The sequence below is a fragment of the Neurospora hispaniola genome, assembly GCF_033458365.1.
Source record: "Neurospora hispaniola strain FGSC 10403 chromosome Unknown B0T23scaffold_1, whole genome shotgun sequence".
NCBI lineage: Eukaryota > Fungi > Ascomycota > Sordariomycetes > Sordariales > Sordariaceae > Neurospora > Neurospora hispaniola.
This window is the reverse complement of record NW_026944406.1, coordinates 6524360-6550734: the sequence shown is the minus strand read 5'-3', so window position 1 is coordinate 6550734 and position 26375 is coordinate 6524360. Positions and strand designations below refer to the sequence as shown.

The 26375-nt window shown below is 52.7% G+C and overlaps 7 protein-coding genes across 7 annotated transcripts; 3 read left to right on the top strand and 4 right to left on the bottom strand.

Moving 5' to 3' along the window:
- Positions 1-423: 423 nt before the first annotated feature.
- Positions 424-2541, bottom strand: B0T23DRAFT_392945 (uncharacterized protein; the record flags this gene model as incomplete). The annotated part of the gene is made up of 1 exon (XM_062838038.1): positions 424-2541. One exon carries the CDS (start codon positions 2539-2541, stop codon positions 424-426), a length of 2118 nt encoding a protein of 705 aa, XP_062698101.1.
- A 1002-nt stretch (positions 2542-3543) lies between these two features.
- B0T23DRAFT_425799 (uncharacterized protein) lies at positions 3544-4989 on the top strand (the record flags this gene model as incomplete). Its single annotated transcript, XM_062839934.1, has 1 exon — positions 3544-4989. One exon carries the CDS (start codon positions 3544-3546, stop codon positions 4987-4989), a length of 1446 nt encoding a protein of 481 aa, XP_062698100.1.
- A 9596-nt stretch (positions 4990-14585) lies between these two features.
- On the bottom strand, positions 14586-16695 carry B0T23DRAFT_372221 (uncharacterized protein). Its single transcript, XM_062836716.1, has one exon. The coding sequence runs from the start codon at positions 16642-16644 to the stop codon at positions 14743-14745; it is 1902 nt and encodes a 633-aa protein (XP_062698099.1). The 5' UTR covers positions 16645-16695; the 3' UTR covers positions 14586-14742.
- Positions 16696-17360: 665 nt separating this feature from the next.
- Positions 17361-20911, bottom strand: B0T23DRAFT_436002 (uncharacterized protein; the record flags this gene model as incomplete). The annotated part of the gene is made up of 4 exons (XM_062840557.1): positions 17361-17611; positions 18030-18129; positions 18194-19989; positions 20788-20911. 4 exons carry the CDS (start codon positions 20909-20911, stop codon positions 17361-17363), a joined length of 2271 nt encoding a protein of 756 aa, XP_062698098.1.
- A 570-nt stretch (positions 20912-21481) lies between these two features.
- Positions 21482-22238, top strand: B0T23DRAFT_308960 (uncharacterized protein; the record flags this gene model as incomplete). Its single annotated transcript, XM_062834494.1, has 3 exons — positions 21482-21769; positions 21939-22014; positions 22054-22238. Coding segments are annotated over 3 exons (549 nt in total), but the record flags the coding sequence as incomplete, so codon positions are not given.
- An 881-nt stretch (positions 22239-23119) lies between these two features.
- On the top strand, positions 23120-24897 carry B0T23DRAFT_372219 (uncharacterized protein). The gene has a single exon (XM_062836715.1). The coding sequence runs from the start codon at positions 23149-23151 to the stop codon at positions 24748-24750; it is 1602 nt and encodes a 533-aa protein (XP_062698096.1). The 5' UTR covers positions 23120-23148; the 3' UTR covers positions 24751-24897.
- A 423-nt stretch (positions 24898-25320) lies between these two features.
- Positions 25321-26289, bottom strand: B0T23DRAFT_425792 (yippee zinc-binding/DNA-binding /Mis18, centromere assembly-domain-containing protein; the record flags this gene model as incomplete). Its single annotated transcript, XM_062839933.1, has 1 exon — positions 25321-26289. The coding sequence occupies one exon, from the start codon at positions 26287-26289 to the stop codon at positions 25321-25323; it is 969 nt and encodes a 322-aa protein (XP_062698095.1).
- Between the last annotated feature and the right edge of the window lie 86 nt (positions 26290-26375).

The following is a 26375-nucleotide window of genomic DNA, read 5'->3' as shown; positions in this document are numbered from 1 at the left end:
GTGGTTACCTACCTGAAATACATTGGGCTATATTGAGACCTTGGCCGATTTGAATCACACGAAACGTCTTCTCATATGATGGTCCTGGCCAATCCAATTCCATCTATCGCCACATGCAGACCTTTTGGAAAATTTCAAGTCAAGCGTGTTTTTTCTATGGTGGTAAACGACAATGGTGCCCTTTACGATTATGGATTCAGGGATGAACACGGGAGGAATCACGAATCGGGAAAAGACGTGTGACTAATGAGCACATTACCTACTGATCCGTTCATGCATCGAAAATGTCACTTGTATTGTATCAAATTTCATTCACATGTCACATGGAAACTTTTACTCGGTTGGTGTGGGAGTTGAAACAGTTTGATTTGTTCAGCTCCAGTTCGGTAATCACTCAATCTAACCCGTGCTTGTGGCCAAGGCCTACTGCGTTTTGTCGGACCTGTACAAACACCAGTGATTGACCGCTTTGACAACGGTTTCCATATCGTCGTTGGCATCCGGCTCGCCAAACTCACTCAGCGCGACGCTGACCGCTGCACTCAGCTGGCAATCTGGGCCCGTCTTTACCCTCGGGGGGCTTTGGACCAGACACCACAGGGTGTTGTTGAGTAAACCGGAATCGAGTGGTAAGCAGGTCGTCTCCAGGATCGAAATGACATTGTCTGCTTCCGGATTCCGTACGACATAGAGTTGGTCAATGTGGCACTTGACACCGACTTTCTCAACAAGTCGAATGTCGTTGCTCGATAGAACGGCGGAGGCCCAAGATTCGCTGTCCTCGGTTGGAATTCCCACAATGGAGCCCGTTTTGGCCATCTCGTGCTTGAACTTGTCCAACAAGGTTCTACGTAGCTTGATGACGGTCACCTTGTCTTCGGATCCTACGTTGAATGTGGCCGGTTGATCGGTGCCATCCCACTCTCGCAAGGCCCTGGCAACCAAACCCATGGCAAGCCACATGGGCCCCTTTTGGCTCATTTGCGCACCAGGGCCGATACACGCTTTGTGAACCTCTGATATGGCCACGCTGTTCCAGTTCACGTGTTTCAGGATCCAATCCACCGTCACCAGCATGACACTTCTACAGGCAGCTAGTGTCTGCAATGCGGCCATGGATACGCCTTCTTCTTTGGCGAGCTTTGTCATCTCGAACAGGAGGCAAGCATCTGTCAACTTGCCTGTACCAGACAATCGCGCGGGCATTGAGGGATCCAACAGGCTGTAAGCGCCATCTTGGCTTATTTTGTCGTCGTCCTTCAGAAGCAACTGCCGGTGGGTTAGTCGATACAGCATCTCATCGACGAGAAACACCTCACACTGGCGAGCATGCGACATGACGGCCAGAAAGTCCTTGACAGCCACGCCAGTGTGGGCATCAATCAACAACAGCAAGGTCTCCATGGGCTCAACGAGCCATGCAAGTGACTCCGTTCGGGGAAATATGGCGAGCGGTTCCGCGTCTTCACGACGCAGCAGCGTGATTTTGGCCGGACCTGTCCCAAAATGAGCGACGGATGCGAACGACTGAGCTTCCACCTGGGAGACAGGGACCAAGTCCTCCACGGTTGTTTGCAACCTGCGATTGAATACAAACTTGGATTCGCTCGCAAAGGCAAAGTGTTTGTAAAAGTGCTTGAGTGGACGCAAGAAGCGGACCTCTGGCGTGACAAAAACTACCGCTTTCAGGTTCGGTATATGTTTCAGGTCCTGTGCCAAGCTGGGTAGCAGATCTGTGACGTTATTTGCTGTGACGATCCACGTACGAAGTGTGCCGGCCGACCTAAAATCTGGCGAGGAGAGACGTGTAAGCAACATCTTCTTCAACGGGCCCGCATTCTTGGCCGCTGTTGTGAACACGACCAGTCTCGATGCTGTGGTCACTTCCCGCTGCGGACTGTCAGCTTCCAAATACAAACTTTCAAATATGTTTTCGGTGACCTCTGGAAAGGAGCAGCGCGAATCTTGAAACAACACCCGTGGAGGATGCTCGTCCTTTAGAGTGTGTTCTGTCACCATCGTGTTGGAGCCGAACGCCCGGCTCAAATGCGCGGTGTCCGGGAAGAACTGAATGCCGCTATCTGAGAGCGTAATCAGAGAAAAGCGCTTCAGAGGAGTATCCTCGGAAAGTTGGGTCCGTAAGGAATGCACCATGGATGCTGATGCCATCATCATGTCCTTGTTGGTGGACGCAAACGCAGCGTCAAAGACCGCGATAATGGTTGTGTACGAATCGCCATCTGGCGATGTCCAGAAATCGTCGCCTCGGAGCCTTTTCGAGACACCGCAGGCTGTGGTGAACTCGAACTGTTGCGCCAGGTTCTTGCCGGTCGGTGGTTTCAGGAGCAGCTCGATGTTTTTCTCGTAAGCGGTAATGTACATTGCCAGAACTTTCTCCTCAGGAGACTTGGTCGTCATCTCTCCAATTTCCGCGGCAAGGAGAGTGAGAGCGTTGTATGTCATCCGAAGAGACGAAGACATGCGCATTGTCGCAAAGTTGCATCCGTGTGCCAAGGGAATTCCCTGATCTCGGCCAGCCATTGCTGTGTTGTCTCTTCCGAGACCGTCGAGCCCTTGGTAGCTTTCGATGTTGACATGATTGGTTTCGGTACTGGATAGATATGCGATTTCCAGTCAGTTTGTGTCTGAACACGTTGGGTGAAGGGTACAGAATGCGCCAGGTGGGGGGAGTTGTAGCTACCTGCCTTTGTGTTGTGTGTTTGGAAGCAAACAGAGCAGCTTGAAAGCAGTGCGCAGTCCAAAACTGAAGTGTTGAGGTACCCCTGTCCTGGCTGTTTCTAATCGAGTGGCAGCTTACCTAATCCCGGCCGTCTTTCCAAGTGGAAACTGCTGCGGACGTTAGGTGGCACCACCTGCACAGGCAGGGTACTTTGTTTGCGCAGCGGAACCAGTAGCCCTGTGGGGGTGTAATGTCAGCTATGTACAGGTGGGTAACTTCCGGTGGGTTGTACGGACTATGCAGCCCTATCGGCCCGGCACGTCCCTAGTGAGATGGTACCTTACATTGTGTCGATATGTATGCAAAGCGCAGTCTCCAACGTTTCTCATATTAAGCTATATCAAGATAGCACAGAAATTACACCCACAGGAAACATGTTTGTACTTTATGGCTCGCTAGTGCGTTGGGCCTTGGACCAGAGTGTTTGTATATTAGGCACCACCGAGGTAGAGTACGAAGCTAGGTACCTATGTACTGGATTGAAGCTGGAGTGGCCCCGCCCATTGGAGCAATGGCTGCCAAAAAAAAAAAAAAAAGGAAAAAGGAAAAAAGCCAGACAACCCCTCCAGTCTGACGGGCCACTGGGGCACACGGCCCCACTATTTCTATTGTCTTAAGCTGAGTGAATGACCTGGAATTGAAATGTCAGTGAAAGCCCTGATGGCCCGTGCGGCTCTGCCTCCCCCATCCCCACAAGTAGGTAGTTTGCGTCAACTTTTGCCCCGCCCAAAGCCTTGTTTATCCTTTTCAACTACACATCACCAAAATCTGATCGACATACGGTCAGAAAAACAGCTATCAAGATGGGCCCAACCTCATGGGAACTCGTCGACGACGACATTGTTAGATTCATGGACTTACATTGTCAAGAAATGCGGCGCGACCTCACTTCTCGCCGCCAGCTGTCCTTCCACTACGAAGAGGCCAGACAGGCCGCCCTTGAACAACTTTACAAAATGGACCTCCCTCCAGACGAGGTAACCCCGAACGTTTTCATTCTTTATGTCGGCATGCTCGCATACGAGGAGTACTATCCTGGTGCACCAAGCCCTTTCCTTGACCGGCTCGACCAAGAGTTTCAAAAGGCCCGCAGTACTCTACATGCGAAAGATCCTACTCACCAAATCGCGGCAGAGTATGCTGTCTTCTATAAACAACGCCTCAAGGAAGCGCAGAGACACACGCATGAAGCCAGAATGGGACACTTGCAACACTCAAGGGCGATCGATCTAGCCCGCCTCCCGGATGTGGATGCTGCATCTGTTGGATCATCACGACAATCCGAGGACTTGGCCAAACAGATGGTCCAGTTTGCGGCGAGTGATCATCCACCGTCCTTGTTTGGCACCCCGTCAACCTCGTCAGCCTCCAGGCCGGGCGCGGAATATTTCCACGCCAAGGAGTCGCTGTCAGTTGCCCCCGCTGTCACACAAACGACCAAGGCGCCAAATCGTGTGGCCATGCCCAGCATTGCCGCTCAAAAGCAGCAAACCCAAGGGAACAAATCGTCTACGCCACCTCCAAGACCCCAGGCGGTTGCTTCGCCAAGTGCTACCAGGCCTGGCCCCAAGCAGCCCTCTGTGGCACCTTCAAGTCCCCCGGCCCCAATCCAGGAGCCGTCGCTGTTTTCATCACAGCAAGGTCCCGACATGTTTAGGCCACCTTCCAACCCCAAGGTGGTTGCTCCGTCAAGCTCTATCAAGCCTGGCGTCAAGCAGCCTCCTGTGGCACCTTCAAATCCCCCGGCCCCAGTCAAGGAGCCGTCGCTGTTTTCATCACAGCAAGGTCCCGACATGTTTAGGCCACCTTCCAAACCCAAGGTGGTTGCTCCGTCAAGCTCTATCAAGCCTGGCGTCAAGCAGCCTTCTGTGGCACCTTCAAGTCCCCCGGCCCCAATCAAGGAGCCGTCGCTGTTTTCATCACAGCAAGGTCCCGACATGTTTAGGCCACCTTCCAAACCCAAGGCGGTTGCTTCGTTAAGCTCTGTTGAGCCTGGCGTCAAGCAGCCTCCTGGGCCACCTTCAAAGCCCAAGGCGATTCCCAAGGCAGTGTCGTCAGTTGACGTCGACGGCGCATTCCAGGTGGTATTTCCGCCACGCACAACCCCCACACGCTGGGCCGACGAGGAGTCAGATGGCGCTGATGAGGCAGTTCCACAGCAGGCCACCGAGGTCCACAAGGGTTTGTCGGCGTCCAGGCATGCACCGCCTGCTAGGAAGCAACAGACCAAAGACACGCAGGCCAAATAAAAAGGTGGTAATCGAACAAGGGATTCAATGCAAGACATGGAGCCGGCATCCCGATCGCTAACACGTTGGAAAACCAGGTTCCGGGTTTCATACATACTACGAGCGCACGAGCAAAGCAAGGGCTACATATATGGCGGCAACACACGATTGTCAAGCGGACGACCGATTACCGAACAAACACCCCCGAAGATCGATCACATTGACTAGAGGGTCATCCGTTCGGTAGCCGCCAGGCTTACACGACTCATTGTCAGGAGATATCTTGTTGAGCAGGCGGTCCGTAGCTCAAAAAGTGCCTATGATCATCGTCACTGGCCACACGCTTTTCTTGCACAGCCGGGGCGGAAGATTGCCACATGTTCGAAGTCCTTGCGTCTGGCTCTTTGCCGGAATACATGGTGAGCGCTTGGTGGTTCGATGCTTCGTCATCTCGAGATTCAGACAAGAAGCGTAGAAAGTCCAGAAGGCGTTGAAATGTGCGTAGAAGACACAACCCCGACGAAATAGTCATTGTCACTGGCAAACCCATACGGTTTCGACTCAGTCGAGGCGCAAATCTGCCGATGGCGTGGCACGCGAACTTCTGCTCGGGATCGGATACTGGCGAAAACGTGTATACAGGAACGCTCATGCTCAACCGCTTGTCCATCTTCCGTTTGCTACCTTTTCTCCTGCCCCATATGGAACTTGATATTGGGCGGTTGGCCTGTTGATGGAGGAGAAACAGGGCCACCAGTTGGCCCAAGTGGCTTCCAGAAATATTTCGCGACTTTCTTTTGTATTTCCAGCGACAGCAGCGTCCCCCAGTCGACCTGAGATCTGTTACATCTTTTCCGCAATCGACCCGTTGTCGCGTGTCTCGTGTGTGTGCGCGGTCTTGCCTATTCATGCACTGTTGAGCCGTTGCTTGCAAAATATTAGCGGCCGAGGTAGACGTAGGCTATCTTTCGACCTAGGTCGGCGTACCTGAGCCTGATCTGAATACAGCCATTATCGCGCCGACTCCAGACCTGGTCAAGACCATATTCGAAGCTGTTATAGCAGAGGTCCCTGCCCTCGAGGAAGATACAAGTATCGTGAGCTACGTTCTCGGGTATATGTTTGCTGATGTCCTCGTCAGTTACCCGGGTCAATACTTGGCTGGACTCTTTTGTTTGACAATTGCTGATTTTCATTTATTCTTTCTCTACCTTGCCCTTGTTTCCCTTCTTGCAATTTCTTCTCTCGTGAGCATGTCTTGCCTGACGGGGCAGTATGGAACTTCCCTAGTACGTAGCCATCTGTTTTCGCATTGCTCGTCCAGCTCTATGCTACGGTGGATGGATGAAGGGCGGAGGTCGCTGTGGCCGGGCATCGACCGGTCATTCCTGTAGACAAAATGTATGTCGAAGTACCTACACATTGGCCACTACATAGGGGTACCTAGGGATCTAAAATCGAGGGCTTTGACGAGGCAATTGAGATCAAGAGTGTGGATATTCTACGGAGCGTCCTCTTTACGGCTGACCTCAGCTGGTTTTGCTTCCATAGCATAGTGACCTTGAACAGCTCTGATCTCGATCCTGTTGAAGAGGACGTTCCACTGAGACTGCGGTAAATCCTTGTGCTTTTTCCACAACTCCAAGATGAATGAATGTATGACATTCCATGGTGTCCGTCTTTTTGATTTTCCCTTTGCACGCAAAAGGGAAATCTGTCTCATGTTTTGGTCTGATGCTTCCATGGGTGATGATCATCGCTGGCTGTGACGGCCAGCAACAAGCCGTGTGACAATTCTGGCCAAGAGTAGGAAAATAGATTATGAGGAATTTGATAGATTCCAGAAACCTGGGTACCTCTATCGTGTGATATCACCCGAAACCTCATACACGAGTGCATAGGTAGCGCCTAACAAATGATGACAGACACCCTCGGGGTCCAACCTTTGCTTCCATTCCGGATCTGAAGACCACTGGTCACCACCAGTCTAGTTCTTGGACTGAAGAGTTCATATAATGGACGGGAGCACCCACCGTACGAGAAGGCATTTTGTACAGATAGTGAGACAAAAATGTCTTCAAGATGTCGGTGAATGTATTTGCATTTGAGGTTATCTCCCTACCTCTACGTAAAGAATCCTTTCTAACTCCTACGTCTACGTACTATGTACCAATTTTGTTCTGCTCCTCGCTTCTATCTTGGTGTTGATCGGACAAGTTCTTCTGGGGTCTCTTGCGGGACTGTTCGCCGTTTGGGAATGTAGAGGTACAGTAGTACCTAGTCGCAGAAATTGTCCGCTTGCGGTATAGGTAGCCTCTACGGATCAAGACTGGATAGAGGATATCATGAAATAGGATTCTTCCTACCATAATCAGCGCCCGGGAAAATTGGTCCGGCAGCCGGAAAACATCATGCGGCATCTCTTCAGGGATGGTCGTACCTTCGTGATCCTCACGTAGCGTTTGAACAAAACGATCTTGGATCTGCTGACCCAAGGAAGCACCGTCCAGTTGTTCCTCCGCTGTTTGTTCTTCGGTTTCTTGTTGCAGTTGTTGTAGTGCTTCCTGGGGGGCACGTTGTCCGCCTCGTTGCCGAGATGCGCCAGCGTTTGGCTCTGTGGGAACGTTGCAGTTGCACAGGCCTGATGCGGCTGATACAATTACGGGCCCGAGTTTCGTCTGGAACAACACAAGCCGCTGTATAGCAAGCTCGGCATCTGCTCATGAACTGGCGAAACGGCCGTGGCGACACTCATGTGGTACGGTGCGGTGTTGGATAGATGCCATCACGGTCATGTCTTGCAAGCTAGGAAGATGATAGCAAACGTGTGTCATTCCACAGCAAGGCCAAGCCGCCCCGAGGTGAGAGGGGTAAAACTAGGTACCTACCTCTAGATAGGTAGGTAGCAACGTTCTGACAAGATCCGGCAGCAAATTCATATCAAGTGATATCATCCAAAGTGAGTAAAATTGGCAGCATACAAAAAACATTCTGACATGAACAGAATGTTCTTCCTGTTGGAGTGAAGGCTCTAGTACGAAGACAAAAGATGAGAAACAATCCCTGCCCATTCATATTCGAGAGGTTATGGTCACAATCACACAAGTCTCAAGCACAAGAGCAGTAGACGATGTTGAGCAGTCCAAACCATTCAATTAATCATTCCACCCATAATAATCTTCATCGTCCGTAGGGATGTTAAACCCTGTTTTACGCTTCCGTGCCGTGCCGCCCACATCCAGATGCAGACACGGCGGCATATCTTGGTTGTCCCGAGAGCATTTGATGTACTTTTTGCATTTAGAGGACGGTCCATATCCGGAGCGAACCAAGTTGTAGAAGCAGTAACAGCCTTGATGACCGGAACGTATAAAGTCATGCCAGTGAGCGCGAGCTTTATGGTCGTTCCAAAGGATGCTCAGATGGCCCATTAGCTCTGCAAGAGTGAGTTCGTTGTAGTCCCACAATGCACCTATTTCCTGCAAATCATCCAAGATCTGCTGGACGACAACGGTAGTGTTGTCGGGCGCACCACGGCCTTCGAGTCTGTCGGGCGAAGCCTCCCTGGGTCTCTTGCGGGATGCAGAAGGCAGCGAATCCACTGGTGTGGCGGGCAGCGCTACCTGTGCGGCCTCGAGCGACTTTTTGACAAAATCATCAAGCGTGGCGGTAAAGTCTCGAGCACACTTGTATTGAGTCTCGAGCTTAGACACCTTCTCGTTGGCTTGTTCAAGCTCCATGGTGACCTTGGATAGCTCAGTCTTGGACTTGGAGCTGGCTGTCTCGGCAGCTTCGGCCCTGTCCGTGGATTTTGTTACACTGTCAGTGAGCGCTTTGACTTGCTTCCGGAGTTCTGCAGCCTCCCCGGTCTGTAACTGAGCTGCTGCTTGTGCATCAGTTAGGTCTCTTCTGACATCATTGAGGTTTCTTTTGACATCATTGGGCTCTCTAGTGGTTGATATCTTGTCGCTCAAAACCTCGTCATTCTTTTTCTCCCATTGGGTGTTGAGATCCTTGAGCGTGCTGTTCTCTCCGGAAAGTTTGTCAAATTTGGTCTGCAATTTTTCATTGCTCTGCTCGTAAACGTCGAGTGAACCTTGGAGTCTCTGCTTCTCGCCAACCAAGGTGGAATTGGCTTCGCAGAGGGACTTTTTCTCAGTCTCGAGGCTGGCAACTCGTTGTTTCAAGGCCGTGTTCTCGTTTTCGAGAACGTCGACTTCGGCCTCCAGGCCCTCAGTCTTGGTCTTGGCCGCGGTGTTGTCGTTTTGCAGCCGCGCTTTATCCTCTTCGAACCTCTTTGTGAGTTCATTGACGGCGGAAAGGCCTTGCTGCAAGGAGTCAGTGAGTTGGGTAGTACCTTCGAGGTGGCTGACCCGTCCCTGAAGGCGAGTAATCTCTCCCTGTAGCGTGGTCTTTTCGACGCAGAGAGCATTGATTTGGCCCTTGAGATGGATCTTGCTCTCACCCAACGTCAAGTTTTGGCCTTGCGAGAAGGCCAGCTGCTCTACAAGTTTTTGTTTTTGCTTGAGGAGGGTCCTATCTTGATCGCGAAGCTTGATCTGATCTCGAAGGAGTGTCTCGATTTGACTGTCCAGCCAGCCGGCCCTTTTTTGCAGGGCTTCTTTGTCATCGGACAGAGTCTTGTTGTGACGCTCCAACAAGTCAACCTGTTTCTGGAGGGCTTCCTTGTCCTCAGACAGAGACTTCATTTGACCCTCTAACAGGTCAGCCCGTTTCTGAAGGGCTTCCTTGTCGTCGGACAGACTCTTCTTTTGACCATCAAGCTCTTCCACATGCGCTTGCAGTGACGAATACTGACGCTCGAGTTCGGTCTTGCGTTGGTCGAGGGTCTTGTTTTCACCCTCGATCATGGCAAGCCGTTCCTGCGCCTTTGTCAGTTGGTCAGACAGGAGCGTCTTCTGTCCTTCCGATTCCGTCAATGCTTGGACTTTGGCTTCAAGAGAAGAGGCAAGCGCTTGCTTCTCTCTTTCCACCAGCTCAAGGCTCCTGGCTTGGTCAGAGTTGCTTTCCTCCAACGTGGTCTTACCCAGTTCGAGAGCCTTGTTTCGACTCTCTAGATCAATGACCCGTTGCTCCAAGTGACTGGCTCTCTCTAGGAGTCGGGTATTGTCTTCCCAGAGACGGACGGATCCGTTGCTTTGCCGTATGGCTTGATCGAGTCTTGCGGAAATGATCCGGGTCTGATGGGAGGCAAAGGTCTGCGCACCGTTGGTGAACCACGCCTCGATGGTTCTGAGGTCAGGCACGCGGTTGGCGAGGCCAGCGAGCCCGTTCCCCAAGCCGATATTGAAATTGTCCTTTGCGTGGTCAATTGTCTCGAGACTTTCAGCTAGGAAGGTGGTCCTCGTAGCTTTGAGCACATCTTCTTGCCCCGTCTTGAACTCGTCAAAGTCACTCCGTTCCTGTTGGAGTGCCTTTTGTTTTTCGGCTTGAAGCTTGTCAAATGCATCCTGTGCTTGTTTGAGCGCTGTTTCTCGAGCATCTAGCTGGTCAGTAGTAGCCTTTGCTTGCCTCTTTAGCTCACCATCAGTCTTGGTCTGTTCCTCGACTTTTTTTTGGAACTCGTCTCGCTCGCGGTGGAGGCACTGTTCTTTTGTTTTCAGCTCTTTCTTCCAACTCTCCAGCTCTTGCTTCAGCGTCTGGAGGTCTTGCATCCTAGTTTCTGCATCCGCTTCCAGCCCTATGGCCGTTTGCTCTCGCTGGTCTAATCTGCAATCTCGTTCCTTCTCTTCGGACCGTACTCGATCGTTCCGTTCCTTGTAGAGTTCATCGAGATTCTTTTCCTTGTCTGCGTACGAAGCTTCGAGTTCGGTTTTGCGTCGATCCAGTTCGACCTGCTTGTCTTTGAACGAGGCTTCCAGTTCTTCTGTACGTTTGACAAGCTCGTCCTCCTTGTCTTTGAATGAGGCTTTCGATGTTTCTGTGCGTTTAGCAAAGGCCTCATTTCTTTTCTTGTACGATTCCTCCAGCTCGGCTTTGCGTTTGGTGACAGTGTCAAACATATTCTTCTTGATCCTTTCGAGTTCTCCCAGGTAGAGCTCTTTCTCTGTCTGTAGCTTTGTCTCGCATTCGGCTTTGAGAGCAGCAGTCTGTTTGGCAGCTCGTCTCTCAATCTCGGCGTTCTCGCCCACTCGGTTCTGGTCAAGAAGCTTTGCGGCCTCTTTGAGGTCTTTGTGGTAGTGGCCATGTTCACTGTACACATAGTGAAAGACTCTTTGGTACGCCTTGACGTCTTTGGCCGTGACAAGCTGCTCGATCAGCTGAGGTAGGAGCTCGTTTCTCTTTTCACAGCCTTTGAGGAGCTCCTCGCACTTGGCCGTGTTGGCGGCGTATTGCGACTGCATGGTCAGCTCGGTCGGGACTGTCGAGTCCGCTGGTTGTGAATGCTGTATATCCATTGACGATAGCCGTCGATGCAGACCGTGTGTTGGGACAAAAAGACAGAGGTATCGAGTCGAAAGTCAACAAACATGGGCATACCCCGCCGAGAGAGAGGGAAGTTGCGACTCGATATCACCACAACAACGCCAAGAGGCCTACTACCTGCAACACCCAAGAAGACAGGACAGTGCAGTCGTTGCTCGCTATTGTCATGACGTAAAGCACTGGGGCTTTTGCTTGTGCTTCATGTTCATAGTTTTCGCAATACTGGGCTGGCATGACAAGTTTACTACGTCCTTGTGTACTAAATCCCGAATGAAACTGCTTTGGCTTTGACAACTATCGTCTCGATGCGGGCTACAGACACGGTGACCTGGAACCAGCAGCAAGCCACTGGATTATCGTACAGAGCAATCAGACACAAATGCTAGTTGAAGAACCAGTTGCATTTGTCTGAAGAGGAGCATGTGCAACCGTTGTGTTGAAGTCCGTTGGGGTTCTGTAATCGGAACCCACTCCTTGTGTCGTATCGTTTTCGCCTGTGGCCCGTGTCGCCCGTTCCCTGTTTAGCCGGACTCATGGTTTCTGGATTTGAGAAAGGGTTTATTAGTCGTGTCTCTGCAATGTTACGGGGTGATTGTCACGAAAAACAGGGTTTGACGGCAGGGTAGAAGAACTGGTGAAGGTGGGCATAGCAATCTTACACAAGTTCTCGGCGGTCTTCAAAAGCCGTCAGCAGAGGAACTTTGGAGAAAATGTCGCGCATTGGCCGTTGAAAGCGCCGTAAAGCAAATGGAAAGTGGCAGCAGCTGTATGTGTGTGTACGGATAGCTTCGAGTGACGTTCCGAAGGTGCCAACAAGAGTCGTGTGGTTATGTAGTAAAGGGGCGCGCTTGGTGTAAACCCCGTATTGAGAACTCTGGGTGATCATTACTTGCCGGATCATTTCAGTCGATTGGCACCAAGTCCTGCTCAAAGACGCTCATGTCAGCCTTGTAAGTGAAACTGGAAGCGGGAGATCTGATTGGTCAATCTGGCACTCACGCCCCTGAAGTAAACATGGATGCCCCATAGGGTACCCCTGAGAGCCAAGCCCCTGAAAGCAACAGCCGTCAGCGCATGCAACCTAGCTGCTTGCATACAGCATTCTCACGCAAGGGACCGTACAGTCAGTGCCAAAATGCTTATACGGCCTGCGGGTTTTGATTGCCTGAATATGTACCTATATCGATCCTGCAGCAAAATTTCACCGGACTTGTCCTGCCATAATAAGCAACCTGGAAGCTTTCAAGCGTTGCTGGGGATCCCACGGGCCAGGTGATAATACCCCGTTTTTCTGGGCTTCGAGGCTGCAGGGCGTTGCTGGCTTGGCAAGAGACATGTCGCGCTGGGCGAGGAGGCCTGGTCTGGGACGGTCCGTCGAATTGAATGTGGGTCAAAATCAAGCGTTGGCGTTTGATCACCATCATGTTCGTGCTGTATCGAAAGACCTGTCGCGTGGTGGTATTTGGACGAATGTACGTCGAGTCAAGGTTGCAACGAAGCCTGGGATTGTAGTCCTGGTGTTAGTCGTCGAAGCCATGGCCGAAACGAGGAGGGCACTGACCAGGAGGATAGGGAAAGTCAAAGATCTCGGCGTGCTCTGGTGGGACGCGCTGCTTTGCGTGGAGTATCACCGATCGTACGTACTAGCGGCCTCAGTGTCGGTTGGTGATGGCGGTTGTTGAGAAGGTGGTGAATTGAGTCGAAGCACGGAAACGTTGTCACAGTTCTTCAATCCCGTCGAATGTCGCAGATTTGGAAGACTAGAGACGACGTGCTGATCTGGACTTTGGCGACAAGAGACCTGGGCCGTTTGGAAAAGTAGCGGACAACGGACCCGGACTGCAGTGGTTCCTTGCTGGCCGGCCCACTTTTCTCGCTTGGCCCCGCGCCAGTGGAGCCCAGCCCAGCCAGAGAATTGAAGCGGCCATGCCTTCGCCGCGTTCTTCAGTTCAGTGCCTTGCCTCGCTCCAGACCCAATCTGTGTTTGTCAGCCTTGAAGGTATTACTGCGACTCGACGAAGGCTCAAGGCTACACTCCCATCTCCCGGGGATGGTCCCGACAATCTACAAACACCACAAGCAAGCTCACCATCCCAGTCACGACATCGGCGACCAGATGTCACAGCTTCATACCCCCCAAAGCTCACACCTGGACACCATAGCCGACGCGACCCCGACGTCTACAAGTTGCCCGCTGTCGTGGCCGAGTCCGACAGGCGTGTTGGCAAAGCCAAGATACAAGAGTTTAGGCAAGATACTCGGTATTTGGTGATCCATATCACCCCGCCATGCTCAGATGATTCCCAAACGTCCGTCGGCGCCTACTGACTCCGCCCGTGATCTGCAAATTGAAGTAGTGAAAAGGGTTCAGCGACGCCTCCAAACATCAGAGTATGGACTGCCGGGCCAGAGTGGTTGGGGTACGTTCTGTCCGTGCCAAAGTCCTCAGTCGGGTCTTGTTACATTGACCACTTGACCTGGCAATGTGCTGACACGATGGCTTTGGTCAGTAGGGCAAACCCGAACGTGACGAAGCAATACCGACCGCAGAGAGCCATGTGTGGCGAATCAAGAGGAAAACAAACGTAGAGATTGGGGGGCAGAAAGACATACAAGCTGGGTCACAACAAGCGACTCTCGGTCAAGGAAAGTCAAAGAGGTGACTACAACGAAAGGGGAATGAGGGGGGAGGCGAGATGGCTTTATACCTCTCGACATCTGGTTAATGCAACTCCCTGCGTTCCAAGTCATGAGCCTCGTACTTGCACACTGATATGCTCTCTCGTTGCAGTTAGACATGCAGGCTATATACTGGATGCCTGCACCCAGCCCCAATGCACGTCTCTGGCCGGATATCCGGTTTTAGAAGCATTGACGCTCTACAGATTGTCCTGCTGCAACGTCAGTGATGAAGCGTCCTCAAGCAATATGCACGACAACCGAGTTCCTATACACCGAAGCCGTTCGTCCCTGTCAATTTACGCACACGTCTTCGACCTCAAACTTGCCGCAAAATCCTCGCACGATACAACGAACCGACCCGATCCCGAACAAAGAGTCAGCTCTTGGGCAATCGGTTGACACTGGCGGACGGCAAAGAGCAAATCCAAGAGCTGGAAACCCAAGGGACATCAGGGCCGACCTATCACGTTTTTTTTTTTTGGGATATCTGAGCAAATAGTAGTAATATATTGGAAGGAGGAAAAAGCTTGACAGATGCCATGACATTCTGCGTCTGCAGTGACTTGAGAAGACCGTTTAGCTTCCACCCGTGACTCCATGTCCCCTTCCACGACATGGTCTCACCGTCCCCCACAACGGCCTCGATCACCATACTTCCGCCCACACCATCTTACCACTTCTGCCTCTGACAAGCTTGCGACGGAGATATTTCATCCCCCACTCCTTCTTTCTCGGATATACCCCAAGGTACTCCCTTTCCTCCTCCGGCACATGCTCCCAATCGTTATACATTCGAGACAGGTTTCGCCACTCAAAACCCTCCGGTACCATTCTCTTCACTTCGTCCATTGCTGCCACGCGCAGCAAGATGCCTTGTACGCCACAGTCTTGGTTGAAGTCATTGGGCTGTCTGGGGTCAGCGTGGTGGTCGGCTTGTGCAAACCAATCCTCATACTCCTCCTTCGTCATGGCTCGGATGTAGGTCCCGTCGCTGAGCTCATCAAATCCCGTCATCTCTGTCTTGACCTCCCGATACAAGTTCATCGATCGAGGTGGTTTATACCCAACATCGAGCATGTGCGTCAACCACACCAGATCCCATTCCTCATCAACCTCGTTTTCAGTCATATTTGTCAACTCGTAATGCCACTCCGCCACATACAAATGATCCGGGTCATCAGGGCGCTCGTTGATATTTCTTATCCCCCATTTTTCCTTGGCCTTCTTTTCAATATCCTCCAAAAACTTGTTTCCCACGCCCTCAAATCCTGACGCCTCTTCTTTGGATTGCCGGCCTTGAGCTTCCCAGTACTGGGTCCTGTCCGGGCCCGCGCCCAGCTTCTCATACCCTTCGTGATCGCCTATGGCGATCAAGGCCCTCGCGCACCGAAACTTGGTCCTTTCCGTCGGCCTCATCCTCGCCATGGCCAGATACGTGCTCTGATCGGCATGGTCCGGAACCCACATGATCGTCGGCATGTCCTCCTCGGGCGTATCCTCCTTTAGCCATGAGAGATCGTTGTGCATGACAAAGCGTGCGTGGATAAATGGCAACAGGTTGATGCCCAGCTGTTTCTGGACTTCCAGTTGCTCTGGAGATGCCCACCACTTGGCAAAGAAGACCGAGTGGTAGATGCCACGCACGATGCACTGCAACTCGCCAGGAATGATAACACCAGGCCGCCGGAGACGCGAGTACCGCTCAATGTTGCTGGACCAAGCGGCCATGAGGATGAGGAGGTTCTTGTCGGCTATGGAAGCGGCGTGGGACGGGAGATCTAGCGGGAGCGGGGCGTACAAGAGCCGGAGTGTCTCTTCGGAGACGGGAATCTGGGAGGGGCGGAGAACTTTCTTGTCGAGGGAAAGGTTGCGGTCCTCGGTTATGTCGAAGATCGGGGCCGGGATGGTGTGAGGGTTGAAGAGGTTACCGGCGGGCGTGGGGTAGTTGACAAGAGTTTGGCGGGTGCATGTGTTTCCCATGAGGAAAGCACCCGGTCTGGGATCTTCCGTCCGGATCTTGAGGGCGTAGTCGTCCATGATGGAGTAACGGGCTGGTTGGCGCATGATGGACTCGTAAATGGCTTTGCTTCCTGGTGCAGAGCTATCGCGGGCTTCCTCTGCAATGGCCACTTCGGGCAAGAGATCGAGCTCATCGTACAAAGCAGTGTAGCCGGCCATGGCACACACACGTCCGATTTGATACCGGATGGCGGGCCGGGTCTCTCCATACCGGGCGAGAAGCTGCCGGAGTGTTTGCTCGCTGGGCAAATCAGGGTGCCAAAAGCAGTATGGAAATTCTTCCTCCTTCTCCACCTGCGGGAGTTTGCTGCTCATGATGGCGCGTGCGTTGAGCGCTCGGGTGATGGAAGGGAGTTTGCCGTGCAACTCAGTGGCGAAGCCGGGGTGGTGTCGAATACCGCGTATCAGACACCATTGGGCGACTTTGGAGGACAGACTGTGGGGAATGTTTTGACCGTTGAATGCAGCTTTGTTGTCGGTGCCGTCGTCAACTGGCCACTTCATGAGGGACGCACGAGAGCCTGCCATGACAGTATCACGGCCTTGAAGGAGAACTCAGATGAATGCCAAAGATGTTGGAGAATAAAGGGACAAAGGTTGTGAAAGGCAGTATGAGAGAACTAACCAGGTTTTATAGGTCTCGACTACATCGGAGAAATTAGACTGGAGGGTCGTACCCGACGCCACTGCAGGGGTCAGACACACCGAAGAGAGTCATCGGGATTGGTCAAGAGTGGAGCGTCTTTTGCGGATATCTTGACGCGATGTTGGTTCGGTTGGTCGGTTTCGCTAGCCCAGTTCAACGCCGGCAGCGTGGGGCAATGCTCAAGCAAGTCCGTGACTGTCCGTCTCGTATCTCCCGTTTTGCTAGGCGCAGGCGACTTGCTCGGTAGGGGCAGGACTGAAATAGAGCCATCGGGTGGCCTGACCATGTTGATGTGACGCCAGTAAGGCCAATCGCTCCACGCTTCTATCTGGGTACGCTGCGTCCGTATGTATATCTCTGTTGCATATTTCTATCCCTTCTTGTCTCCTGTGAGGCCGTGTTCGTTGTGGCAGTAGTGCAGTAAGGGGATCTCTTCTAACCCTAACCCAAAGCTTTTCTGCCACCAAAAAAATGCTTCCGTTACTGTACTACTGCCGGAACGAACACAGCCTGACTGATGTGGGCTAGGGTGGTGGCCTGGACAGCGGTGTCAGTATATCCATCGATGTCGGAATGGGTCGCCGTCTGCCGCCAGTGATCAATGACATGGAGGGCTAGGCGAGCGACTTCGATTGTGGTCTCTATCATGGAGTCGTTTTGTAGTCTCATTCGTAGTCTCGCTCGTAGTCTCGTTCGTAGTCCCGTTCGTGGTCTTGTTCGTGGTCTCGTTCGTGGTCTCGTTCGTGGTCTCGGTTTTCCCGTCGCTCGTGCGCTCGTCCGCGGCCTCGATGGCGGTCTCGATAGTCCGGTCGCTCGCGGTCACAAGACCCGTATGTGCCAAACTGGCATCTGGAAAGCATGTTAGCGGACGTTTGTTTGAACTTGGTGAGTTGGTTTTGCGAGTTCGGTTGATGAAGTACGACACCAGGCTTGGATTTGTGGACGTCAATGGAGAATCATGAAATGGAAGATAGGATACAGGAGATTACTACCAAAAGTGCTGTGTGTGCCGCTGAGTGGGAATACAGTTGAAAAAAACCAGAGCACGGACTGTAATCCGACATGAAAGGAAAGCGCGATGTTTGTTTGCACGCGACAAGGCTGAACCAACGAATCAAATTACATAGGGACAATCACAGGCAAAGACACTACGGAACACACTTTGAAGTGACAGGCATCAAATATTCTTATTCAATGTCTATCAAAAGTTTCGTTGAGCTAAATAGCCCTCGGCGTTTGATGAGGGTCGCTCACTGTCAGATATCACCGTCAGATGAGTCTGAAAGGAGGAGAAACTCCTCGGTGGTTTTGCGCGCTTGCTTGCGGCTCGCTTCCTTGGACCTCGCCTTATTTCCACCTGAATCGGCCTTTGGAGAGGTTTTAGGTGTACTGAACTGGCTTCAGTCAGTCATGTTCACGTTTGACGTGAACATGTTGTGTCGGTCTCGAGTTTTCAGCCTCTGAGGCCATTTCTCTCTCTTCTGCCTCTCGAGCGTTGGTCCTTTCTTGAGCTTGACGGCCCAGTTTGGCCACCCGACTCTCCCAATTTCGAAGCTCCCCCTCGGCCTTGATTACCGCGCGGAGAGCCTGGTCCTCAAGAGAGTCACCAACTGGCCCGTTGTCTGGCCGTCGGTGCTTGAACACCCATGCTGCGTATTTGATGGCGTAGTCGGCCTCGGGATCGCACCGACGGAGGAGATTCGGTGCCTTGTCCTCGGTAGAGACGAAGCTGAAAAACGACCAATCGGTACTAGGGTCGAAGTTCTGTGTTTGTTCGTTCCACACATATTGCACCAAGTTGGAAGCGTTGGACACGATGGTGGGAGGTGGGAAGGACTCGGGCTTCACAGGCGCCGGTGGTGCTTCGGCACCAGGCTCCTCTTTGACAAGGAACTCGGCGCTTTGGACTAGCCGACGGGCTTGAGCTTCCAGATACCACAACCTGGTAAGTCGGTCCACATTCGTGGTAGGGATCCAACCGGTCGCAACATTCCATTTTCCGTCGAGAAACGCGTCGATGGTCTCAGACAAGGACTTGTATTTGTTGTATACAGGGTCCCGAGAATGAAAGTGAGAGCAGCCGACATTACGACATGTATGTGTGGTCGGGTCAAACTTCTTCATCTCGTCCATTTTCTCCGCAGAGTCAACCATGCGCATGGCGTACTCTGAGGTCCATGGATAGTGGCCCCTTGTATCCCAGGATGACTTGTTGAGTTCCTCGAAAGTATTGATGTGCTCCGCATAGTGCCGGTAAGTTAGGAAAAGAGAAGGCCAGGTCGTGCCATTGGTTGCGAAGAAGGGCCTGTTGGCCCTTTTCACAAAGCATACGTCGAGAAGCCTCTCGATGTACTCCTGGATCACCTTGGGGTCCAACTGTGTTCCTGGAGCAGGTATGGGCTTCACGGGGCAATTCCAGTCAAGGAGGTGGTCGTCTGTGTTGCACAATGGACAACCATACACGAGACCCGTTTTGGGGTCTGGAATGATACACTGGGCGAGTGTGTGACCTTTTTTGCCACACAGTTTGTTGCCGCAGACAACATCTGGAACCGAGACGGAGGGAGCTTTGGCAACCTCAGCGGCCGGTTGATCGTCGTAGTCGATGGCGATTGGCTCTTCCTGGTCATGGATGATGCCCTCAACTTCGTTGCGATGTTTTTCAACAAAGAACCGTGGGACAAGCTCAAATCTCACATTGGCAACCGGGGTGTTGCTTTCCATGGCGAGCCTCTCGATTGAGTTGACCAAGGCAAGCAACGACTCGCGGTCGGTTGTTGTCTTGGCCAGGTAAGCGTTTGGCCTGCCGGAACTGGTTTGGCGTGCCATCCAATTGAAGTGAGGAGTGCTCGGGTCATTGGAGAGGCGCTCCATGTAGTCCGGCTTCCTTCTCTTCTCATTGTGGGATCTGAGGAAAACCTCGTCGTCCAAGATCAGAGGAAAGAGCTTTCCTTTCCCGTCATAGTTCGGCTTGATGGTGGGCAAGTCCGACATGGACTTACCAACCCCTTGTGTGCTTTGGTGGGCCTCAAACAAACGGCGGATCTGTTGTTGATCCGAGTTTGAAAGGGCCGGTTGGCCATGTTGAGCGCCTCCGGTGTTACGCTTCCGTTGGTGGTCTCTCCGGTCCCGAGCTGGGGCAGGCCCGTGTGGGGGAGATCTCGATCTCGAGGATCTTCCACGTTGTTTGGGAGTTTGGTCTGAGGGTTTGTCTGGCATTTTGGCAACTGTATCGCAGGCCAGTTAGCAAAATTGTATAGAGATAAAGGAGGCACGACGGTAAAGGGCAGCAAAGGGAGTGGCGAGAAGGGAGGGGGGTCCATACTGTGGTTGCGTGTTGTGTTGTGGAGAGGGAAAAAGTTCAAGAGAATCGCAGAATGTGGGAATGAGAAAGAACTGGAACGGTGCGTGCTGCCAGGGCTTGGCACAGGACCTGCATTGGGATTGCAGTCCGGATGGGAAAAAAGCTGGCGGGGCGGCAGGTACGCGGCTTCCCTACATGTGTACAGCGGCAGGAAAAAGGGAATTGGGATGGATCTCCTCTCAGGCAGACGAAACACTTCGTACTCGGGAGACAAAACTGACAAACAGACTTCCATTTCATGATATAGACTGGACGTAGCGTTTTTTCCTGTATACAAAGCGCATTGTTGGATGAAACTAAAGAGAAAGGAACATCCAAAGAAGCAATTGACATGTTCAAGGGGACTATGTAGGTCAAGTCAAACGAGTGCAAGGCACCATGATGAAATCAGCAGAGGCCGCATATGCATGGACAACAGCATCACAAAAGGATTATCACATTGCTCGTATATCAGACAAGATGAGACAAATGTGTTTGCAGATCAACGGCTTGTTGGACATTGCCCTGCAGGATGGCTCGAAGCACACCACGTTCGTTCTCGGGTACATCGTGGTTCTGCTCGGCCTCGTCGGCAAACTGAAGCACCTTATAGCGCCCACCCTGACTGAGGAAGCCGAGTAAATGTCTGATTGTAGCGATCAGGCAAGTTATCCCGAGTTACCGGGACCCGCAAGCTTCGACTCGAGCCAGTGCACGGTCAGGAAGTCGCGGAACTCTTGAAGAACGAGGTCTTGGAGTGGGGAATCGGGGGTTCGATCGGCTATATCGACGTCGTTGTTGGACATCTTGGTGAGGTTCGTGTCTTCGCTGGATATGTATAGACGATCGTGAGAAATGAAAGATGATTGTAATTACAACGGTTCCAAAACTGTGCACCGCTGTGTGGAATTCCAAGTGAAGGGACCTGGGGCACGGGACTTTCGTCCAACAGGCAAGAAAGGAAAGTGCGAGCAATCGTCTTTGCCCGCGGCAAGGCTGCTACCTCTGCCTAGAAGGCACCTACTGAAGTCCCCTTCACTTGGCTTCCATTCACTTGTCGTTGGTATACCCCGCTGAGTGCTGTTTGTATCCAGCTCCATCCCTCCACGGCCTTACCTGGGCTGATTGTTTCTCTACAATTTCCATTCCTTTTCCACTTTTACTCCAAAAGCAACCACTGCATCTTCCTTTACTCTTACATCCACGAGCAAGGAGCTTCCACAGCTTTTGGACCCGATCTACTTGGCCTTCGCAATACCTTTGCCCTGCTAGAAGCTTTTTTTTTTTTTTTTTCAGCCGTCACGGTCTCACGAAACAATCAACTCTATAAGCATCCGATCAAGACAATCCATCAAGATGACATCCCGTTCCCCCCCCCGGACTCTTGGGACCTTGCTAGCGACGACATCAAGAGACGCATTGAGTCATGCTGTCACGACATGCAGCGCGACCTGATTGAGCGCGACCAGCTTTATATGTACTACGCGGAGGCCAGAGAGGACGCTCTCGAAACACTGTACGAAATCGGCTGCCTTCCAGAAGAGGTGACTCCAAACCTTATGTCGCTTTTGCTTCACATGGTGGCCTACGAAAACCATTATCCTGGTCAGATCTTTCCCTTGCGTGACTTGGCCAGAGAGGAAATCCGAAAAGGGTTGAGGGCTGTACGTGACGGAGATCCTACCCACGAAACAGCGGCAGAGTATATGGTCTTCTACAGGACACGCAGAGAGAGAGCGCAAAGACATGATTGAGAATTCGTGTAGGTCACGTCCAACGCGCGCGAGAAGTTGGGGCAGTATGACTTGCTAACATCAACCTATGATACTACAGGCCAAATCAGATAAGAGGGAAACTGACCGTGAGGAGGAAAAGGTGGTTGATGTGTTGAAGCGGAAGCTGGAGGCAGGTGTGTTGGAAGTTGAGATTGATAAATGGGGGTTGGCAGCTGGTCACGTCTCGAATGAAACTTCAGATTTGAGCCCCTGGGCATTTTCCTTCTTTTGCTTGGGTCAGTCTTTGAGCAAGCTTGATCGCGTCATGCTATTTCTCCAAACACTTTGGCAGAAGTGTGCTACGCAGACACTCGACAAGTGCACCACTTTCACAACACCGCAACCCTTCAAAATTTGATGACCATTCTGAATCCACGGCCTTTCACTGCTATATCAAAGTCCCAACAAGTTCCTTTTGACATGCAAACTCATAAATGGCGAGTGTCTATAACCAACAGAAACGCCAAGACCTTTCTATTTTGCCGAGTATGGTAACCGAGGCTGTGCTGCTTCATACCGGCAGAGTACAAGACGAAAACTTCTAGTGAGTAAAAGACTTGGACGAAGAAAAAATCGAGGAGTTGGCCGTATTTTGAATATCACAAGGAGTTCACCGACGGAAGCTAGTGACTGTCTTAATGGGGCAGGTGCGGCATCTTTGCGAAGGAGCGCTTCATCCATGTATTGCTGACTCATCAACTCGATAGTCATCAAGACAAAAGAAGTCAAGTTGTGGACAACGGGCATTGTAATCTTCTTGAAGAGAAGCTTACTTCATCAGCCATAAGATGGAAGATGACCACCCCGACATTGTCATCTGCACCGAGATTTCCGCATCCCGCTTGGTTGCCCAGTCGCATGGTGATTGTCTGGATGGCGCGAGGGCCAAGTTGAAATCTTTGACAAGACAACAAATCTTGCTCTACTTCGACGGCAAGCTAGAACTCAAGATCAGAAGTGTTACAAAGACGCTGGGATGCGTAGACGAGTATACCCAAGGGATAATGTCAAAGGTCTCAACTATTTTGTCCAGGACGAGCCCACGTCATGTTTCTTATCGCACATCACCTTATCACCACCCAATCAAACGACCCACCAGACCCTGCCAAGGACGGGACGCTAGACTTGCCGACAGTAAGCGCAGAGAGCGGGGAACGCCCACGAGGGACCCCTCTTTTTTTTGTTAGTGAAAGTCCACTGAAGGCCTCCCGATATTGCCAGCCCGTTGCCCTGCGACCACAGCAGTCTCTTCGCCGTCATCCGCGACAATGCCCCGCACGCTGGGTTGGCGACCTTCCCGATTGATCCAGGTCCGCCGTCCTATCGCCGCCATCACTCGTCCGACAAAACCATTCTTCTCCCCGCCGGCTTCTGTCTCCCCTTTCTCCCTCACCAAAACATACCTGACCGAGTCGATCCGCGCCCACCAAGCTCGCAAAATGGCTCCCCAACTCGACAGCTACTTCCAAAAGGTGGACTCCCTGTCGGACCACTTCATCGACCGCCTGCGCCAGGCCGTCGCCATCCCCTCCATCTCGTCCGAGGCTGCCCGCCGTCCCGATGTCGTCCGCATGGGCCAGTGGCTCGCCGATGAGCTGACCAAGCTGGGCGCCACCGTCGAGCTCCGTCCTCTCGGCAAGCAGGAGGGCACCGACCTCGATCTCCCTCCCGTCGTCCTTGCCCGCTACGGCAACGACAAGAACAAGCGCACCATCCTCGTCTACGGCCACTACGACGTCCAGCCCGCCGAGAAGAGCGACGGCTGGGACACGGAGCCCTTTGACCTGACCGTCAAGGAGGACGGGCGTATGTGCGGCCGTGGTGCCACCGATGACAAGGGCCCCGTCCTGGGCTGGCTCAACGCCATTGAGGCTCACAAGGCCGCCGGCGTTGACTTCCCCGTCAACCTCCTCATGTGCTTCGAGGGCATGGAGGAGTACGGCTCGGACGGTCTCGAGGAGCTCGTCATGGCTGAGGGCAAAAAGTACTTTGCCGATGCCGACGCCGTTTGCATCAGCGACAACTACTGGCTCGGCACCGAGCGTCCCTGCCTGACCTACGGTCTCCGTGGCTGCAACTACTACAGCGTCGAGGTTTCCGGCCCCGGTGCCGATCTTCACTCTGGTGTCTTTGGCGGTACCGCCCAGGAGCCCATGACCGACCTCGTCCGCATCCTTGCCTCGCTTGTCGACACCGACGGCAAGATCCAGATCAAGGGCATTGCCGAGCAGGTCGCCCCCGTGACCCCCGAGGAGGATGGTTTGTACGACGACATTGCCTTCACCATGGAGACCCTCCACGAGTCGCTCGGTAGCAAGACCACCATCTTCGAGGACAAGAAGAAGACCCTCATGGCCCGCTGGCGCTTCCCTTCCCTGTCCATCCACGGTGTCGAGGGTGCCTTTTCCAACCCTGGAGCCAAGACCGTCATTCCCGCCAAGGTCATCGGCAAGTTCTCGATCCGCACCGTGCCCGACATGGAGATTGAGAAGACCAACCAGTGCGTGTACGATCACGTCAACGAGGTGTTCAAGAAGCTCGGCTCCAAGAACACCATGAAGGTGTATGCCCAGCACTGCGGCAAGTGGTGGAAGGCCAGCCCCAACCACTGGAACTTTGCCGCTGCTGCCAAGGCTACCGAGCGTGTCTGGGGCATGAAGCCCGATTTCACTCGCGAGGGTGGTTCCATTCCGATTACCCTGACTTTCGAGGAGGCTACTGGCAAGAACGTTCTTTTGCTGCCCATGGGCAGCTCCACCGACGGTGCTCACTCCATCAATGAGAAGCTTGACAAGAAGAACTACATTGAGGGCATCAAGCTCTTGGGTGCCTATCTGCACTACGTTGCTGAGGAGCCCATGAACGCTTAAGCGGGAGTGGTTGCGGTTGGGAGGAGTAGCAGCATGGAGTGCGGCGTCATGCGAGGACGGTCATGTAGGACACATTTCGTGTCAGTGGATGATGTTGGAAAGTAGTCAATTAGTTCAGTTCGAAATACCCATTATGTGATACCAGTTCCACACCGGGTTGAACACCTTGCGCCAATGCCTTAGACCGATTATGCCCTTATATCGTATGCCCATCCGTGCCCCAGCGCTATGAGTAAAGAAAAAAGTCAATGAACCAAGAAAACGGAAAACCCATATCAACGTTCTAGATGAAGTAGACCTTCGAAATGACCGCATACCAGCCATGAAGTGTCGAAATGATATGCCCAGAAAACTCGCTCTGGCTGGGAACACTCGCTCCATTCGTCAAGCCAAGGTCCAAATGATGATCTGATGACCACTTGACATCCATGGAAACGCTCGCCACTATGCCGGATTTCGAGCATGATGCTCAGTATCCAGCTCAGCTCCGTGAGACTACCTCTAGTAATGGCAGCCCATACTCCCACATTCTCCGACCAAAGCAAACAACTCCGGCTAACAGGTCATCCATCACGACCAAAAAAGCCCTCCCCTAGGCGGCTTCATGTTGGTCAGCTTCCCCTTGCGCCGCTTAGCCACGGTCTCGGCATCCCAGACTCCAGCAAAGATGTCATCGCATTCAGAGTCGTCGTCCGAGTCAAAGACTACCGCAGTTGGCGACACGGGTTCCTGTTCTTCAGCTTGCACCGCCGTCTCCTCCGCAGCTGCTTCCTTTTGCTTCCGTTTTCCACTCGCACCCTTGACCAACCCCCGCCTTCCATTCTTCCCCATGTCACCGACGACACCCTCCTGTTCGTCCTTGGGCGAATCCTCCCAACTCCGAAACGTGACGACCCTCGCGCACTCCAAGATGAATTTCCCGACTTTATACTTTTGTGAACTCTCCTTTGCATCCACGTACTTCCACCCCAGCTTGGTCCCGCACACGGCGCAGGTGATGTCGGCGACGGTGTGCTGGCCCGTTACCAGGCGGCGGATTTCGGGGGCTTCTGTAAAGATGTTGGGCAGTTCTGTCGTCCTGATAACAGCAGATGACGGGTGATGGGTGAATGAAGAAAAGAAGCCAGGAGACGGATGGGGGCCTGGGGCCTGGGAAGGTGCGGGTGAGACGAGATAGGCCCGGCCGTGGCGACCGTGGAAGCCTTTGCTGATGATTTGAGAAGTGAAGGCTATGTGGGACGCGCAGTGGGCGCAGCGAAGGATGTCGGGTTGGGTGGGGGAGAGACGGGTAGATGTTGGCTGAATCGGGGTGTAATCGGATGAAAAGGCGGTGGTGAATGAATCGGGAGAACTGGAAAGCGATGGGAGGCCATCGGACTCAGTGTCGTCCAGGTGGTGATGGTATGTCTGAGTGAGTGTGGTGGATGGCCTGCGTCGACGAAAGGGCAAGCTAAAACTCGGAAGGAGGTAGATGGGTTTGATTGGGCCACTATCGGCCGAAGCCGGCGAGCTGCTGGTGGTGTACAAGTTGAAAACCATGGTGTCGTTGGCCGGTGCTGTGATACCTGTACGGTATTCGAGATCTCCAAAGGCGAATTTGAGGTTACTCGACAGCAGTGAACTGA